This window comes from Centropristis striata, chromosome 14 (genome assembly GCF_030273125.1).
Source record: "Centropristis striata isolate RG_2023a ecotype Rhode Island chromosome 14, C.striata_1.0, whole genome shotgun sequence".
In the NCBI taxonomy this organism is placed as follows: Eukaryota; Metazoa; Chordata; class Actinopteri; order Perciformes; family Serranidae; genus Centropristis; species Centropristis striata.
Window position 1 is genome coordinate 24195913 of NC_081530.1, and position 16848 is coordinate 24212760.

General features: G+C 38.9%; 2 protein-coding genes and 2 non-coding genes across 7 annotated transcripts in view; 1 reads left to right on the forward strand and 3 right to left on the reverse strand.

The window, feature by feature from the left end:
- Positions 1–9634, forward strand: part of ptk2aa (protein tyrosine kinase 2aa) — a 55040-nt gene extending 45406 nt beyond the window's left edge. For all 4 annotated transcript variants that reach the window (XM_059349281.1, XM_059349283.1, XM_059349285.1 and 1 more), the window contains 7 exons: positions 3252–3314; positions 3892–3931; positions 4207–4310; positions 6313–6468; positions 6751–6831; positions 7648–7733; positions 7835–9634. In XM_059349281.1, the coding sequence (XP_059205264.1) occupies positions 3252–3314; positions 3892–3931; positions 4207–4310; positions 6313–6468; positions 6751–6831; positions 7648–7733; positions 7835–7952 (648 nt within the window). In that variant the 3' untranslated portion in view covers positions 7953–9634. The remainder of the gene's footprint in view (positions 1–3251; positions 3315–3891; positions 3932–4206; positions 4311–6312; positions 6469–6750; positions 6832–7647; positions 7734–7834) is intronic.
- A 2601-nt stretch (positions 9635–12235) lies between these two features.
- Positions 12236–12308, reverse strand: trnav-cac (transfer RNA valine (anticodon CAC)). The gene has a single exon. It is a non-coding gene; the product is annotated as a tRNA-Val (tRNA).
- A 1022-nt stretch (positions 12309–13330) lies between these two features.
- Positions 13331–13403, reverse strand: trnav-cac (transfer RNA valine (anticodon CAC)). The gene has a single exon. It is a non-coding gene; the product is annotated as a tRNA-Val (tRNA).
- Positions 13404–14470: 1067 nt separating this feature from the next.
- On the reverse strand, positions 14471–16649 carry rplp1 (ribosomal protein, large, P1). The gene is made up of 4 exons (XM_059350196.1): positions 16444–16649; positions 15376–15450; positions 14856–14967; positions 14471–14595 (listed from the first exon to the last, which is right to left on the reverse strand). The coding sequence occupies exons 1-4, from the start codon at positions 16513–16515 to the stop codon at positions 14513–14515; spliced, it is 342 nt and encodes a 113-aa protein (XP_059206179.1). The 5' UTR covers positions 16516–16649; the 3' UTR covers positions 14471–14512.
- Positions 16650–16848: the final 199 nt, after the last annotated feature.

The window sequence follows — 16848 nt, forward strand, 5'->3', positions numbered from 1 at the left end:
AATACACGACTATCTGGATATTTGTTTGTTTGGTTGGTAATCGGTTTAAAAATGTTTTCCCTTCAATACTGTAGAATAAACCTTATAAAAATATACCTTTAATTAAACCAAAAGGTACGTTTCTCTCCTCTCTTTTGGACTCTGTCTTTTACTGAGGGCGGGGCTTTTCACACACCCATCCAGTGAAGAGCAGAGAGAAATGTGAAGTGAAGACTCACACCCATTCCATTATATTTTTAGGGGTCATCATAATGCTTTGTAAAACACAATAAAAATCTGTTTTATGTAAATAAATGTAACTAAGCCCCCCTTGATTGGCTATTGTAGCTACCCAGGGAGGAAGCTGCTACTAACTATCATTAGCTGCCTTTCAACCTGCACATGCTGCTTTGTTTGAATGTGTGAGGCTTTGGGATGCTTTTTTCCACTTAGTAAAATGTCTTTATGAGTATTGTTGTTGCAAGATGAGCTACCGAATATCTTTTTCAGACCTTTGAACTGGCTTACTGCTTGATTTATCTCATCAGACATTGAAGCATCTCCCCCTCAAGGGAGCCAAAGCACTACTTTTGAAAAACAAGTCTGTTTTTCTTCTCTTTTAAGGTCAAATAGTTTCTCCTCTTTCCTTGATGGGTGGTTTTTATTTTTGAGCCAGGTGTAGGAGAACTGAGAGAGAGAAAAAAAAAAGGGAGATGAGTGATGAAGGATGGCAAGAGATGTCCCCTCTTTTAATTTATTGCTTCACAGAAAAGGAAATCTCTCAGGACATACCTGGCAGACTAAATTGTTGATATCGTATTTGTGATTTAGTAACTTTATTTGATCGTTAGGTTGTTTTTTTTCCCTCTTTTTCCTGGCCTGTATATTCTCTTGATTGAGTTCCTTTCTGCAACCACTTCCACAAAGTTTTTCAAAGCTTCCTGCGCAGGGATGACTAAGTCAAACAATCATAAACAATCATCAGTAGAAAGACCCTTTTTCAACCACATTTCTGACTCTTGACAAATGCCAGAGAATTCTTTTTACCATTCCCTCTCATGCACCACCGTTGCTAAGACCATAAGTTGGTTCGAACAAACAAGAAAGTCAGTGTGGTCAATTCAAAGTCTGTTAATCTTGTTTTCATTGGTCAATGTCACAGTTCCACCAGTTGAAACCGCAAAGACAAATGATGAGAGGATTATGTTTTAAGACTGGTTTATGAAATCTGTATTACTGAAGCCTGGTGCATCATCACTTGTTTGAACAAGTTGTGTTGACTAAGGCCTATATCAATGCATTGTGCTCTAATGCCATTAGAAAGACTTTATTGCCAGTTTTCCCAACCATTCCATACTAGTCCATCAACCCTTTGTCCATGCACAAACCTCTGAAGCCTTAAGTTTGTCTGTATAATGAAGCTGTAAAACTTCTAGAGCAGTAATATGCATGGTGACTACTTTTTTTAAAACATTTTCCCCCAAAGAAACCCTAAATGTAGCATTTATCTAGAAGAATATGACCCTTAAATTTAAGTCTAAAACAATATTGAATCCAGTTCTGAAAAACATTTTTGGGGCTTTTTTGTAGTCAGCCAGATCTCAGCTGAGATGAGCAGTATAGGGCTGCAGTGTTTCCCCTAGGTTATTAACTTAAGCCTATGGAACTTCAGCTAATATTGATAGCGAGAACAACAATTTAGCTGACTGCTGAGTCTTCCTTTCACCTTTCTCTCTGCTCCGCACTGGATGGGTGTGAAAAGCCCCGCCCTCAGCGAACCACAGAGTCCAAAAGAGAGGCGAGAAATGTCTTTCGGTTTAATTAAAGGCATAATTTTTTTTAAGGATTCTATTATTCTACAGTGTTGAAGGGAAAAGAGGAATACCGAATACCTACCCAACAAACAAATATCCAGATAGTTGTGTCTGCTGCCCTAATTTAATCTTGAAGTACATTTTGCTCTATATACTTGTATATTTCAATTTAAAATGCAGGACTTTCATTAAGTAGTTTAGTATCCTTGCATTGATTGATATTAAAACATTTACTAAATTGGAAGATGTTAATACACTAAAGAGGACTGTCTGAAGTGCAGAAGTTCTATCAGTGAATTATGCAAGAAAGCTTTCTGATAAACTTCAAGGAAGATCAACGGGAGAATAAAAGAGTTAAAGAAAACCATCAATAAGAGAGAAGGAGAAAGTAAAGCCTGAAAAGAAAGAGATGGAAGTTTGTGAGGAGGAACAAGAGTGGAGGACAGAAGGAGGGAGAAAGGAAGTGGGATTGGCAGGAGCCGTGGAGAGGGTGGAACGAACGAGGAGTCACCCATCAGAGAGAGAAAGGGCAACTGAGGGAGATGCAGAGAGATGGAAAAAGTGGGAGGGAGAAGCAGACTGCTGGAGAGAAACAGAGGAGAGTGAGGCAGTTGGATCTTTTCTCTGTGGCTCAGTGGAGCTTTTCCTCCTCTGGAAAAACTTCTATTTCTCTGCCTGTCTTTTCCTCTCCCTCTATTCTTCTCTGACTCAACTTTTCTGTCTTTTCTCAGTTCATTTCTCTCAGTCTCATCTTCCACGTTCTGAGTTTCTCTGCTCTCTCCGTCCTCCACTTGATGCTTTTCTTCATCAGTCTTTCTTCCTCTATGTCTTAAGTTTTTCTTTGCTTGCACCTCTATCTTTCTGTCATACTTTCTGTCCCTATCTCCGCCCTCCTCTCGATGGCCTCCACTCTCTGCTTTCCTCCTCCCGTCTTCTTCAGCCTCTATTCTCCCAGGATGCATCTCTTCAAGGCGTGCTTCACCAAAACGGTACTGAAACAGAAAGAGAGAGGGACTTGGAGTCATGCTTGGGTTTTATTCATGCAAATGTAGACAGTTTTCTGTTTCTTTGGACAGGATTGTTTTTATCTGTTCTGCTCTGAATTGATGGTGATGTTCACTTTCTGAGGCAGTGTGGTCATAGTTTTTGGTCTTTTTGCTGGTTAATGGTGCATTTTTCTGCAGCTGCTTTGCATATAGTTCTTATTTCTATAACTTGCAAGTGACTGTCACTTATTTCTGTTTGTTTGTGAATGCTCCATGCTAGTTGGTTGTTAGTTGTGTAAGATGTCAACAATTTGGAATCATATCACAATGTGTTACTTACTTTATTTTATCTCTAAACTACAGTAGAAACACCTGGGACAACTGTTAGAGTAATGGAAACCGTTACAATTTAAAAAAATATATTTTTTTATTATATGTTTTGATATATCAAATGTCTGTCTCTTCCATGCAGAAGGCAGAGTCCAGAAACAGCAGAGGAAGCATCGACAGAGAGGAGGGCACACTACAAGCACCGGTCAGTCACTGTGTGTGTGTGTGTGTGTGTGTGTGTGTGTGTGTGTGTGTGCGCGCGTGTGCGTGTGTGAAACTAAGGGATTAAAAAATGGAAATATAAGGGGGAGAAGAGTTGCATTTTATCGTACCAAAGAGGAGAAAGCTAACGAATGAAATAGTTCAAGAGGGAGGCAGAGGGAAAGTATTCAGTCCGACTGTCAGACAGACAGAGAGAGGAAACACAGAGGCTGGGAGAAGGAGCGAAAGTATTTCTGTCTGTGTGCCAGTGAGGGTACTGCCTACACACCAACCACATGACCACAGAGGGCTCATGGGAACTTTAAACCCAAAAGCACTGCACAGTCACATTTTACTGCGGGTTATACTATCTTAAAGCTATTTACAGCATTGACCTTATCATCACTGCACTGTATCAACTTAAACTGAGGAGTGACGTCACTGGTGGGAATATCTCAAATATGCAATAACAACTGTGAATGTATGTTTTCTCTCGTCTCTTGTCTCCTTTTTATGGTCATTTAAGGACTAAAAACAGCTGGAAGTTTAAACTGTGCATGTGTGTGTTTTTCTCTGCACAGGGTGGAAGCCAACATATCTACCAGCCTGTAGGGAAACCAGGTGAGAGAACGAGTGCACAGACATACTGAAGTATAAGAAGCGATCACACACTGTAAAACAATACTGTCAAAATAAATAAATAAATAAATACATGTTCTGACTTAAAACAAAAGTACAGAAATAAAACTAACAATGTTGTAGTTTTTGGGGGAATGCTCTTGCAGGAAGGTGGCCGTCAGGGCAGTTGCCTTGTGGCAGTGATAAAACAGCTTTAGCATGCATTGAACTTATTCGAAACTGCAGAGAGATTATACCATTATGCTCCTTTTGTTCAGAACATGTTGCTCCTCCAAAGAAACCACCCCGCCCTGGAGCTCCTGGCCACCTCGGCAACCTGGCCAGCCTCTGCCCTGTCGACAGCTACAACGAGGGGGTCAAGGTATACCTGCACACACATATTATGCACAAACACATCAGGGCTATGAACACACAGTCAATCTTCTCAAAATACAAAATATATTCCCCTGTTTTAAAAATGATCAGATGGAGCATTTTTGTCCCCTTGACTTTGCCTCTTTCTTAACATTGTTTTTAAGTTCATTTCAACACTATTTGGCATTTTGCAGATGGGTTGCATGCTGTGCTATGCCATGCCTTGCCTCTGGTTGCTTTGCCCTAATGTGCTGTCCCTCTTCTCTCCCCCTTTACTCTTTTGTCCCCCTCTCTCATTAACATCCATGCATTTGTTCCCCTTTAACACCCTGCCATCTTCTCCTTCCTCATCCTGCTTTTCTGACCTGTTTATCACTCTACTTCCGTGTGTTCATGAATCAATCTGTCAAACTCTTTCTCCTCCCATCACGACCTGCTGCACACCCCAACCCTCCCTTCAATCTCCTCCCTGTCACACCCCCACTCCCCCCACCACACCTCCCTCCCATGTCCTCAACCTCCCCATAGCCGTGGAGGGTAAGCTGATCTTTGTGTTCGTCTGTCATCGCTGTAGTGTTGGTTAGCCAATAGTTATCTTTATTATCATATGTAGAGAAGCTTCATGGAGCTTTCTGAATTGTAGTAGAATGTTTTTCTTTACCAGAGGAAGAACAAACTATCATTGTAAGCAAGACAAATACATTTTTTTTTTTTGAGCGTGGAAGTTCATTCTTGTCATGGGATCAGTTAACTTTTTATGCAAAAATGGCAGAAAATGTTGTTTTCAGCCTCTCGAATATGGAGATTTCCTGCCTTTCTCTGTTTTATATCATATTAGAATAAACATCTCTAGCCTTTGGACAGACATTTAAAGACATCGCCTTCGACTGGGATGGACATTTTTGACTATTTTCTCACATTTTATAGACTCAAGATTTATTGATTATTGAAAAAAATGATTGGCAGTTTAGTTAGTTGAGATTGTTTTGTCACAAATAAAACAATGTTAGCTTCTTCTACTGTTCCCATTTCAAGGTAATGGATACTGGTAATCAAATGCTTCTAAGCTGGTTTTAATATCTCTGGTAAAGAACAATAAAACCAATGTAAAAGTAATTGTAGTTTTTTTCATAGATCAATAGAAACATTGTAAACTAATCATCGTTTGTCATTGATGTCTTTAGATGATAATATAGTTAATGTTGTTAGTTCCAATCATTAACTGGTTTTAAAAATCTACATACATTTTATGCTGATTTCAGTGACTTGTGATCTTCACAAGAGAAGCTGTGGAATATGTTTGTTTACATACAGAAACTAGATTTTTTAAAATTTAAATCAAGCCATCCACCGAGGCTTTTCCTCAGAGCTTGTTTATCATTAAAGGAGCAGCCTGCAAATCACTTCAGCCGTGCTTTAATCACGTCCCCACATTAATGCCTCCAGCTTAAACAAAATCCAATCAGCTGCATTAAAGGATTTTTTAACCATCTCAGAAATGTGTCCAAAACTTGAATGACCATAAACATTGAGCAGGTAAAGAAAGCTTATTGGTTTGGGACTACGAGCAAAACTTTCATATTAAGCTCTTCATTTAATTTAATATGAGTATTAAAACTATTTCTTAATGCAGGTTGAGTCTAGCAAAACTGACCCTGTCCATCCTGTCACTGTACTAACAGCCGAGCACACTCCTCTGTCATTGTAGAGAAGTCACCATGTGTGTAGTATGTAGGTAGAAATGCATGTAGATAGTAATAACAATCAAAGTGTGTGTGTGTGTGTGTGTGTGTGTGTGTGTGTGTGTGAATCTAGTCAAACACTGCCCCCCAGTGTTGTGTCTGACTAACTACAGTCACCTCTGTTGACCCTGGTCGCAGAAAGAGCTTTTCTTAAGAATTTAAATTTAACTTGTAATACAACTTCTGAAAGGAATTCATTTAAAAAAATAATTACATTTCAGTTTTTAGTGTGTCATTATAAGGGTCATGCTTTCCTCATTGGTGCAGTTGCAGCCTCAGGAGATCAGCCCGCCCCCCACCGCCAACCTGGATCGTTCCAACGACAAAGTGTACGAGAATGTCACAGGATTGGTCAAAGCTGTGATCGAGATGTCCAACAGGATTCAACCTGCAGCCCCAGAGGAGTACGTCCCAATGGTCAAGGTAGGATCAGCCTTCACTCTCTGAAAAACATAACAGGGGCAGAACGTCCAACGCAGTGTGGTAAATTAAAAAAGCTGCAAAATGATATCATCTTAAGTGTCATTTTAGCTCACTGTAACTTAGGATTTGGCTCACAGGATTTGGTATAATGCTACACTCTTCTATTATTATTTCAAAGCATTTAGACAAAAGTTATATAGAATATCCTTCACTATCAACAAATTCAAAAGTACTAATTAACTGAAGACTGATGCCAAAGTATGTACGTTTATTTACGTGTAGGAGGTGGGTCTGGCGCTGAGGACTCTGCTAGCTACAGTAGACGAGACACTTCCATCGCTGCCGGCCAGCACACACAGAGAGGTAAACACACACACACACACACACACACACACACACACACAATTATAATTTAATAAAAAGGGCAAAACTGTTCCCTGAACCCTGTAACTTAAGGTGCCTCTGAGTAAAATCTGCTTATTTTATTAAAAACTTAAAAATAAATTGTTACATGCATACATGCATGTATACAACACACATAATATACAATAATATTAAATATGTTTGATTAGATCAGATTATCGATAAAGATACCAACTCAAGACGTTACTGAGTTTTCTGACCATGTTTAAGATCACAGGAGCAAAACCCAACTCCAGCAGACACTGACTCGGACATTGAAATAAACCCGTTATCAGAACACGTCACTCTAGCGTCACACACAATCGCACATGCATGTTGGCAGGCAGGAAGAGTTGTAATCTGTTTTGTACATGTCGGGTTGTGCAGTGGGCTGCCAAAACAAAAAACGAAAAAAGGTACTTATAAAAGTCTTAATTTGTATACGTATATATTAGATTATTTTTTAATACATTTACATATCCATTTTTTATACTTGCTATGACTGGTTGTTATGATATTGAGAGCATTTAAACAGTAAAATAAAGACTAAGTCAGGTGAGAAAGTAGTCTTTTTCCTCACTAGTTTTCTTCACAATCACAGTGTTCTGATTGTTCTGTAGTTTTAAAACACACAAACACAGGTGTTCCCACTTCTTGCTTATTAGACCTCTGCTCAGGTTCAAGCTGAGTAGAGCCTGATGGATTTAGCTGGCACGGAAGTTTTACTCATGTTTCCTTTTGTTTGTTGAGTTCTGACATTTTTTTGTGTTGTCACAGATTGAGATGGCCCAGAAGTTGTTGAATTCAGACCTAGCTGAGTTAATAGCGAAGATGAAACTGGCCCAACAGTATGTCATGACAAGGTCAGTACAAATACTACAAATATATATATTATTATATATATATATAAATATTTACTTTACAGTAACAGTGACTTAATAACTGTCTTGTGTTTTTCGGACAGTTTACAAAAGGACTACAAGAAACAGATGCTAATGGCAGCTCACGCCCTCGCGGTCGACGCCAAGAACCTGCTGGATGTCATCGACCAATCACGACTCAAGATGATCCGCCCGCATTAGCTTCTGTCGGCGTGGAGAAGGAAAGTGCAGTAGCCAATCACAGAGAACAATTAGATGGATATTGGTGACGGACGGATGAAAAAAATGAACTGATGGACAGCAAACATGACTGAAACAATCCGCTCCCTCTTCTCTTCCCTCATCGTTTCCTTTTTCTCTCTGGCGACGGTCATGTTTTGGTCAATATCGTGTTGTTTTGTACTTTTTGTTGCATTATTTTGCTTTTTGTATCCAGAGAAAACGCTCCTCTCACCCATCACGTATCCTCAAAGATGAGTTTTAGAAAACAAGAATCATCCATTGCTACTTTTTAAATCTTTGAAGAAAGGTTTCGGAGGCTCGCTTGAAGGACTGCAGAGATATTTTGGTGAACGGACGCGCCATAATGTGCTACACAAACACAACTAAATACTCTCCACATGCAGGACGTAACAACTGGAACTGAAGAGCCAGGATGAGGAGGATAATGAAGATGATATGATAATGTTGTTGTTTAAACATGCTTTTATATCATTATTAATTATTATTATTATTACTATTATCAGCCTTGACTCTTACAGTATGTCTCTATGTTCAGTCTTCCTCTTGAGAATTCAGCAGGCAAAAATAATTGATTTACAGCTGCTCATAAATGCCATAATTTCATCTCTTTGTATTTTTCACCTTCTTCTCTCTAGGTCTCTTTATCTCAGGCATCAAGAGTTGGCATAACAATGAAATATGAAAGCTGTATTTTGAAGAACAAACTAAATGTCACAGGCCACTTTTTAAGTTAACTTGCATAGTAAAGTATACAAAGAAGCTATATTTTTAACACGTTTCTGAGGCATGAAATGTTAGTGAATAGGAGTAGGGATGAACGGGGGGGGAGTGAAGGGACAGAGGGGTGGGAGGTGGAGGGAGATTGGTTATTAAGTTTCAATGGAGGTTCTAATTAAACTGTACAGTAGGTCACTCTGTGCCAAATGTGCTGCAATTGACTAAAAAGGAACATTTCACTCAAATGATATTGGTTTATCCACTAATTGAACATGTTTGCAGCAACTCACCTGTTATTTTTCACAACTTTCTGCAAGAAAAAAAAATGTAAAATCCATTCATCTTTACTGCTTGTTTTGTATATTGAAGGTAATTTGTGTTGTTGCATCAGTCATATTGTGGGTTCCTTCAATCATGTTTGTCTTCTCACAAGTGCAAGCTCTCACTTCTCAAATTTACTTCAGTTTAGTCGATGCAGGACTTGGATTTTCAGGGACTTTTTTAGGGTCTGAATTACAAATGCAGTTTTCATTACTTAAGTCCTTGCTTCACCAGGGACAGATACCTTACAACAGTGTGGGTTGGTGGCCAAATGGGTGCACAGGTCTTGCTCATGGAGTTTATCTTTTGAATTCTCTTTCTCCCTTTAATCAGTCCTTCTGATTTTCCTCCCTGTCTTTCTACCTCCTTCCAACAGAGTTATTTATACCTTTTATTCCCTCTCTTCTCCTGCTGCATCACCCTCCCCACCATTTCTACTTCTCCTCCCTCTGTTACCTCCCCTCCCTTCAGCCTCATCTTCCTCTCTGATTCTCTCTCCATTCCACTGTTCCCTCTCCCCTGAGGTGAGCAGTATTCTCAGGAAGGAGTCACATGTACAGTTGCTAAACCAAGCAAATAAAAACACTGTTATCATTAAGAAATACCGCTAGCTTCTCTCTGTTTCTTGTGTTTGTCTGCAGCCTCAACTTGGCTAATACGTGACTTGGACTTGCGTGAAACTCGAGTCACAAATTTGATGACTTAAGACTTGATGAAATTAAAAAAGACTTTCAACTTAATTTGGACTTCAGCACCAATGACTTTCGAATCATTTGGACTCTAGCTTTTTTTTACTTAAAAAATAAAAATACTTGGTATCTTTTCCCAAGTCCAAAGATCAAGACGTGTGTTATTTAAAAGGTATGCCACAAATCAGTTAATTTCCTCTCAATTCTTAAATCAACTTTCATGAATCAAAGTTAACACATTTCATTCCCAGCAAGTTTGTTTTAGCTTGAACCAATCAAACAATATCTAATCAAGTTTCATAAGAGCCAGGAAGAACAAATAGAGATTTATGATTTTTGTAACTTTACTTTATCATTACTCATGTTTAGTGTGAATTACTGTCACAGAAAAAAATATTAGAACACTTTTTTTCTTCAATTTATTGTTAATTTTAATGTCTAGTACAACTAAAGGTACATTTATTTGGACAAATATGATAACAACAAAATAGCTCATTTGAGTTTAATTTAAGAGCTTATATCTAGCCATTTTCCATGGTTTTCTTGATAATAACCAAAATCATCAAGAAAACTATGGACAATGTCTACATATCAGCTCTTAAATTAAACTCTCATGAGGTATTTTTGTTATCAATATATTTGTCCAAACAAATGTGCATTTAATTGTACCAAGCCTTAAAGTGAACAAGAATTTATAGAAAACAAGGGTGGTCTAATATTTTTTTTTCCATGACTGTATTTAGGACTCAAAACTCAAAGTTTCGGAAATGTAAAAATAATGGTTCTAAAAAAAATAATGGCTTGGTCCAACCCCTGGACATGGGGCCTACTGTTCTCAGTCATCATGGCTGATATCAGGCATAGAACAGTTTTAAACTCATATTTTACTAAATTAAATATATTGTATACATATCTTCCAGGACAACTTTTCAGGCTCACAGACCTTGCTTCAGCCCCTTTGCCCCTGTACACAGATACATGTATGCAGCTGTGGACACATGACTAAATGACTAACAGGAAGACAGTAGCGACTTGATTCTTCCAGGAGTTGGTTTCACGAAGCATCAATAGAAGAGGGAGAACCCGTTTCCATACAACCGACTCCACCAACAGCCCTGAATCCAGGTACAGCATTAATAAATAAAATAAAATAAAAAAGTTTAAATGATATGCTTGCATTCTGTAAGAAACTTAAATTCTGCTTCTGGCTTTGCGAAGGAGGAGAATGCTGTTACAATGCATCATAAATACGTTGTTAAAATGTACGAAAGTATCACACAGTTGAACCTGCCCGAACTTTAGTAGTCTGCTAACAATATATTTTGCATTTTCTGCTTCACATTCGACATCAGGGCCGGGTCTAGGCATGGGCAAGAGGGGGCCTGGCCCCCTCAAATAAATGTTGTGCCCCCTCAAACTAAATCCCCCAAAATATATTATATTTCATATATTTTTATCATTTCATGCCTCTCTCCTCCGCTCCACTTCTTAATGTCTTAATGTCTTGCTTGCCCCCTTAAATATAAAATATATCAAGTTGTTTCTTGTGTCATGTTTCTCGCCTCCGCTCCATCTCCCCTTTTCGCTCTGCTCAGTGTATCGGCCTGCTGCCGGCTCGCTGTGAGGGATAGCTGTCTGCCCAACTTCCAATCACCCTTCAGTATGCAAATGAGCCAGTGTCAGGTTTCTAATAGCAGCTTGCAGCAGTAAACTGCGAATGCGAAGCAAAGGAGCTCTGTTAAACTCGTTCATAGTGTTTTGTGTAGTGACATACTTAACCCTTGTGTTCTGTTCATATTTTTGTTACTCAGCCAGTGTTTGCGGGTCTGGTGGACCCGCTGCATTTTTTGGTTTTTAATTCAACACAATCAAACAATTTTATGTTAAAATACTCTACAGATGTTTACTTCATCCAAATTACAAGCAATATAAACAGCATACATGATTAATATTTGCCCCTTACCTTTGTTAGATCACATTTATGTATTAAAGTGCTACTCTTTTTTGTTTGTTTTGAATGAAAAATGTAATTTAAAAAAGAGAGTTGAAAACATTCAACAAATTTACAATTTTATTTTAGTTATATTAGAGATTTAACCCTTTCAGGTCATGTCAAATGTCCTGCACGAGTAATTGCCATCTGTGTTGGCTGTTTTTGCATTCTTATCACATTGGAAGCCATGCATGGTGGATCATTTCTTGGGCAAATCGACATTTGGTCACTTTGTCCAGGTGCTAATTGGACTTGGTCCGTTTGCTAATGGGTGAGTTTTGAGAGTTTTGCTGACATTAAGCACTGAATTTATGAAGACGCAAAGTGTTGCATTATCCGCTTAAAAAGATAAACAGGTTTTATGTGGTATTTAATTCTGAGAGAACGAACTCATATATTGGTTAGATACAGAAGAAGTGGACAGTAACGTTAGGGTTCTATAACTCCAACGGCATATTTCCCTCTGTTTTTACTTGTGTTTGACAATGTGTGAGATAAATAGTTACTAAAAAGTGAAAATGTGTTTCCGCCCGGTTTCGAACCGGGGACCTTTCGCGTGTGAGGCGAACGTGATAACCACTACACTACGGAAACTTGTGGTAAGATACAATAATTCAAACCGTTTTTCTCAATGTTGCTTAATGCAAAGTGGTCTGAATGATGTTATGATAACCGCATGTGATTAATACATCTCTTGCTATGAGCTGTTGTTATAAAGTCATAATGTGACTGCATTATACGGCGGATGCGTTTTTTATTAGAAGTGCATCACCTCCTTTTGACACTGCGGTCAAGTCAGCCGTCATTCGCTTTCTCCATAGTCAAACCAGCCGCCCCCATTTAATGTAGTGCGCCCAGTAACCCTAACCCTAAATGAAATTCACACTGTGTGTCCATTGTTTAAATAAAATAAAACGTGTTTCCGTAAATACTGGCCCTTAACTTTTCCCATTCATTCTCTATGGTAGTTCTTATCACTACGGATGTAATATATTTTTGGCCACAAGTGGGAAATTGGTGGCGCTGTTTCCCCCTTTCGGATGCTTAAAGTAAGGACACCTCCGTTTTGACTTTTGAGTGAGAGATATCGGAGAGACTGACAACTTGAGAAGCGATCTGCTACATACAAACATACATACATACATTTTGCTACATAGTGTGTGCACAATTAAAAAACATCACATCCGATCCATTCTAACATTTATTAAGATATTTGATCGCTGATATTTGAATAAATCATGGTGAAACAATAAATCTTTAGGGTGGTTATAATGCCACCTGTTTATTAAACATCAGGTAATCATGCTACTTGAAAGAATGGTCCTTTTACATGCTGCTACTGGTCAAGGGTTGAATTAAACTGAACAACAACAGAAATGATATTAATGATAGTAATGATTATTACTATTATAATTATTATTGGTGTTGTTATATCTATAATACTAAAAATAGTATGGTAATTATTATTGATTTCACAAGAAACAATTAGATACAAGATATTTATTTAAAAAAACAACGTTAACGTTAGGGTTCTATAACTCCAACGGCATATTTCCCTCTGTTTTAACTTGTGTTTGACAACGTGTGAGATAAATAGTTCTTAAAAAGTGAAAATGTGTTTCCGCCCGGTTTCGAACCGGGGACCTTTCGCGTGTGAGGCGAACGTGATAACCACTACACTACGGAAACTTGTGCTCTATAGTGACGTCAGAACACATTTTATACACCATCTATCTATACATGTATACACGTGGTTAGATGGCATCCAACTTCTTCTCTTTAGAGGCTTTTTTTGTTGTTTCACTCTTGGTCTGTGAGGGAAACATTATCATCAATGGAGAGCTTTCGCAGTTATTTTAAAAATGCAAGTTTACTCGGAGTCGGATCTAACGTTAACTTAAAAAAAAGGAACAGAGTTTAAGGTGGAACATTTTCCGGTAGTGGAAATTAATTTAATTAGCATGTTAATTCATTTAGCATGATATAAAGCGCGACAGCATGTTATTGCATTTAGTAGACGCTTTTATCCAAAGCGACTTACAGGAAGAATAAAAGCAAACAGTCAAAGTATAGTGCAATAAGAGCTATTAGTGCATCAATAAGTGCTGGTGACAATTCTTTAAGGAGTAGAATTATCGTGTGGTGCTAGGAAAGATGTTCTCTGAAGAGCTAGGTTATTATATTGTAGATAGTCGAAGCTTTAGGTCAAGTTTTCACTTTGTTACACTGAACTTCCAAAATAGTCTTTAAATATAAACCCTTTCTAAATCATTATATACATGCTCCTGCAGCCTTTTTCTGACCAATTCACATCTGACAGCACCCCCCCCCCCCCCCCGTTGATTTCCTCTCATTTCTCTCCAAATACTCATTCACCTCCTTAAAAGTACAACCAGCAAAATGACAAACATACAAAATTAAGAAATCATGGCAGACAGCTGTAGTAAAAAACCAGTGCCACAATAATCTACTGTTTAAGGAGTCATCTTTTCACCATCTAGTGGTTTTCATTGTTTGCTCATCATTTGTGCTTTTTTCTGTTGGCATTTAACACAATTCAGCGAATGCCCACTTAAGTTTGAAAATGCTGCAACATGTACACTAGTAAATTAAGTGTGTCAAGGTCAGTAAACCAGATAAAGTTATGTCATCTAGTGCAGCTGTAACATGTTAAAAATGTTTGGTAACGTAAGGTGGCTTATGTTGGTTTTGAGAGGGTAACATGTGAAGAACAAAAACAGTCAGCAAAGCAGCAATAGTTTCTGTACTTTTGTTTTTTTATTACAAAAACATCATTTTTAATCAAAGAGACCGAAGCCCATGTCATCATCGGACTCCTCAGACTCTTCCTTCTTCTCCTCTTTCTTCTCCTCCTCCTTGGCTGTAAGGGGTAACAAAGATAGGGTATGGTTAACAAAGGGCAAAAGATACAGGGTGCAGAAACTACCCTTTGTCGTCAAAGCTCTGGGAGATTTGCAATCGAAAAACCCTTTTATGGACACACAAAGTACAGCATTAGACTATTTATATTCATGTCTTCAAGTACACCCAATTTCTATGACTGCTGCAAAACAAACCGGAGCAGTCTTTAACCCCATCTAAAACCTGCTACCCAATTTATACCACTGTTTGTCTAGTTACCTGGGGCGTCACCAGCAGCGGCAGCACCACCAGCAGCAGGGGCGCCAGCTGGAGCTCCACCTCCGGCACCAACGTTGCAGATCAGGCTCCCGATGTCAACGCTGGACAGGGCCTACGAATGACAGTCACAGATCAAACTCTCTTCTGGTAAGTGATTCACAGACCCACAGAACTTAAAAGTTTCAATATCAATATTGTTCTTATGTAGCGCAAACTCTTCTCCAATTTAAGTCAACGCTGATAATGTACTTTTAGCAAACTGTGGAATACTTAGGAACCCTACCACTGTACAGTTACATTTCAGGACAAACCCTTTGCAAAACTAGGGCTTTCCTGAATACGTTTTTGGGATGTCCATTGAGTGAAAATAACTTCTTGCCTTATGTGGCATTTAACTGTTGATCAAACTGCTGTGGACACCAAAAGGCCCTTAGGATTTTAAGTAAAAGCAGACAAATCCATCCAAATAGTTTAAACTGTGCATGTGTAACACAGAACAGTGTGTGTTTGTTTCTCTCACCTTGGCAAACAGACTGGGCCAGAAGGGCTCCACTGTGACATTAGCTGCCTTGATCAGAGCATTCAGCTTGTCCTCCTACAAACAGACAAAAAAAGTGATTGTTAACAAATGTACTTCATTCTTAAATGGCTAGTATTTATTTAAATCACATCAGTACACAAGATAGTAATGTTAAGATAGGAGTGAGCCAAGTGTTCGTGAATCCCATCAATCTGCCATTTTATTCGACCCGTTTTTTAAAATGTAACATTACTGTTTTAAAAAAAATAGAGGTATGCTGAATTCAGCAGAAGCTTTACTGAGCCTAAATAAAAGTTTTCGCTAACATGACTTACAGCCCATCAACTGACTCAGCTGTTGCTACTATATAATTTGTAAATGTTAAAACCCTGCTAGTGATTACACATTATATTGCTGCCCCACAAGGATGCCTATATTAGCACACTTTATCCTAATTTATGCAGCGGTTCACACCTCCTATTTATGTTGTGCAGCATCCACGTGCATTGAATCTGTCAGGACAACATACTTTAATGATACGAATTAATGAATTCAAAGCAGACACTAGAATATGGTGATATTAAGTAGTTAATCACCAAACTTTTTAGGGTGACAACACTGCTAGGGGAAAAAAGCATGTTGTGCTGTTGTGGAGCATCACTAGCTTAGCATTAGTTAGCACCTGTCAATTGAATCAAGGGTGGATCGATAACTTACTATTTGCTTATTCAAATGTGTAAGACGTGTGGCGGGTAACACCACTACAGCCACAGGTTGTAAAAATGGCTCATAAAAGTTACAACACTGACACCAGCTGTCCTGATGCCAGAAACGTGGCCTTACGTTATCAACAACCATGCCGCCATTTTGCCCGGTAGACGGGACTGTCTTAACAGTTGAACACTTTAACTTCAATATTAGCCGTCATATTACTATCTTAACTTGTCAGTGGAGTCCTAAATATCTCAGTTTTACCATTCAAGGCTTCTGCCACGAACACAACGCTCCAGAGAGAAGAGTTAGCAGGTAGGACAGGCAGAGCTGTCGGGGATAAGCCGGGACACTTACGGTGACGGTCACTTCATCGTCGTGGAGGATCAGAGCGGAGTAAATGCAGGCGAGCTCGGACACGGAGGCCATTGTAGATGTTAGATTTTATATTTGACGGGGCGGATGCCTAAATTTGACGGTGCTAGTTGCCGGATTGCGGGCCTTAGCTTCTGGTGAAGAACCAAGCACCTTAGGCACGTTAACTTCCTGTCGCGGAAAAGGGAAGGGAGAGGGCGGGAGCTTGCTTGATATACTCTGCGTCGGGGCTGCGTGCCTCTGACGACAGTACGCACACACAGTGACGTTAGACGTAGTCCATGGGGTCTTTTCTCAATCTGGAGCTCCGACTATTTTAAATTTGAACATAAATAGATTTACCTGTTAAACTGAATACAATTACCCCCCGTCACAATTGAGAACACG

Bases quoted from the DNA above. Each gene is read 5' to 3' on its own strand.
- rplp1 (XM_059350196.1), bottom strand. From the start codon at position 16,515: ATGGCCTCCGTGTCCGAGCTCGCCTGCATTTACTCCGCTCTGATCCTC. The intron at 15,451-16,443 runs GTAAGTGTCCCG...GTCTGTTTGTAG, and splicing joins ACGATGAAGTGACCGTCACC to GAGGACAAGCTGAATGCTCT. The intron at 14,596-14,855 runs GTAACTAGACAA...TACCCCTTACAG, and splicing joins CGCTGCTGGTGACGCCCCAG to CCAAGGAGGAGGAGAAGAAA.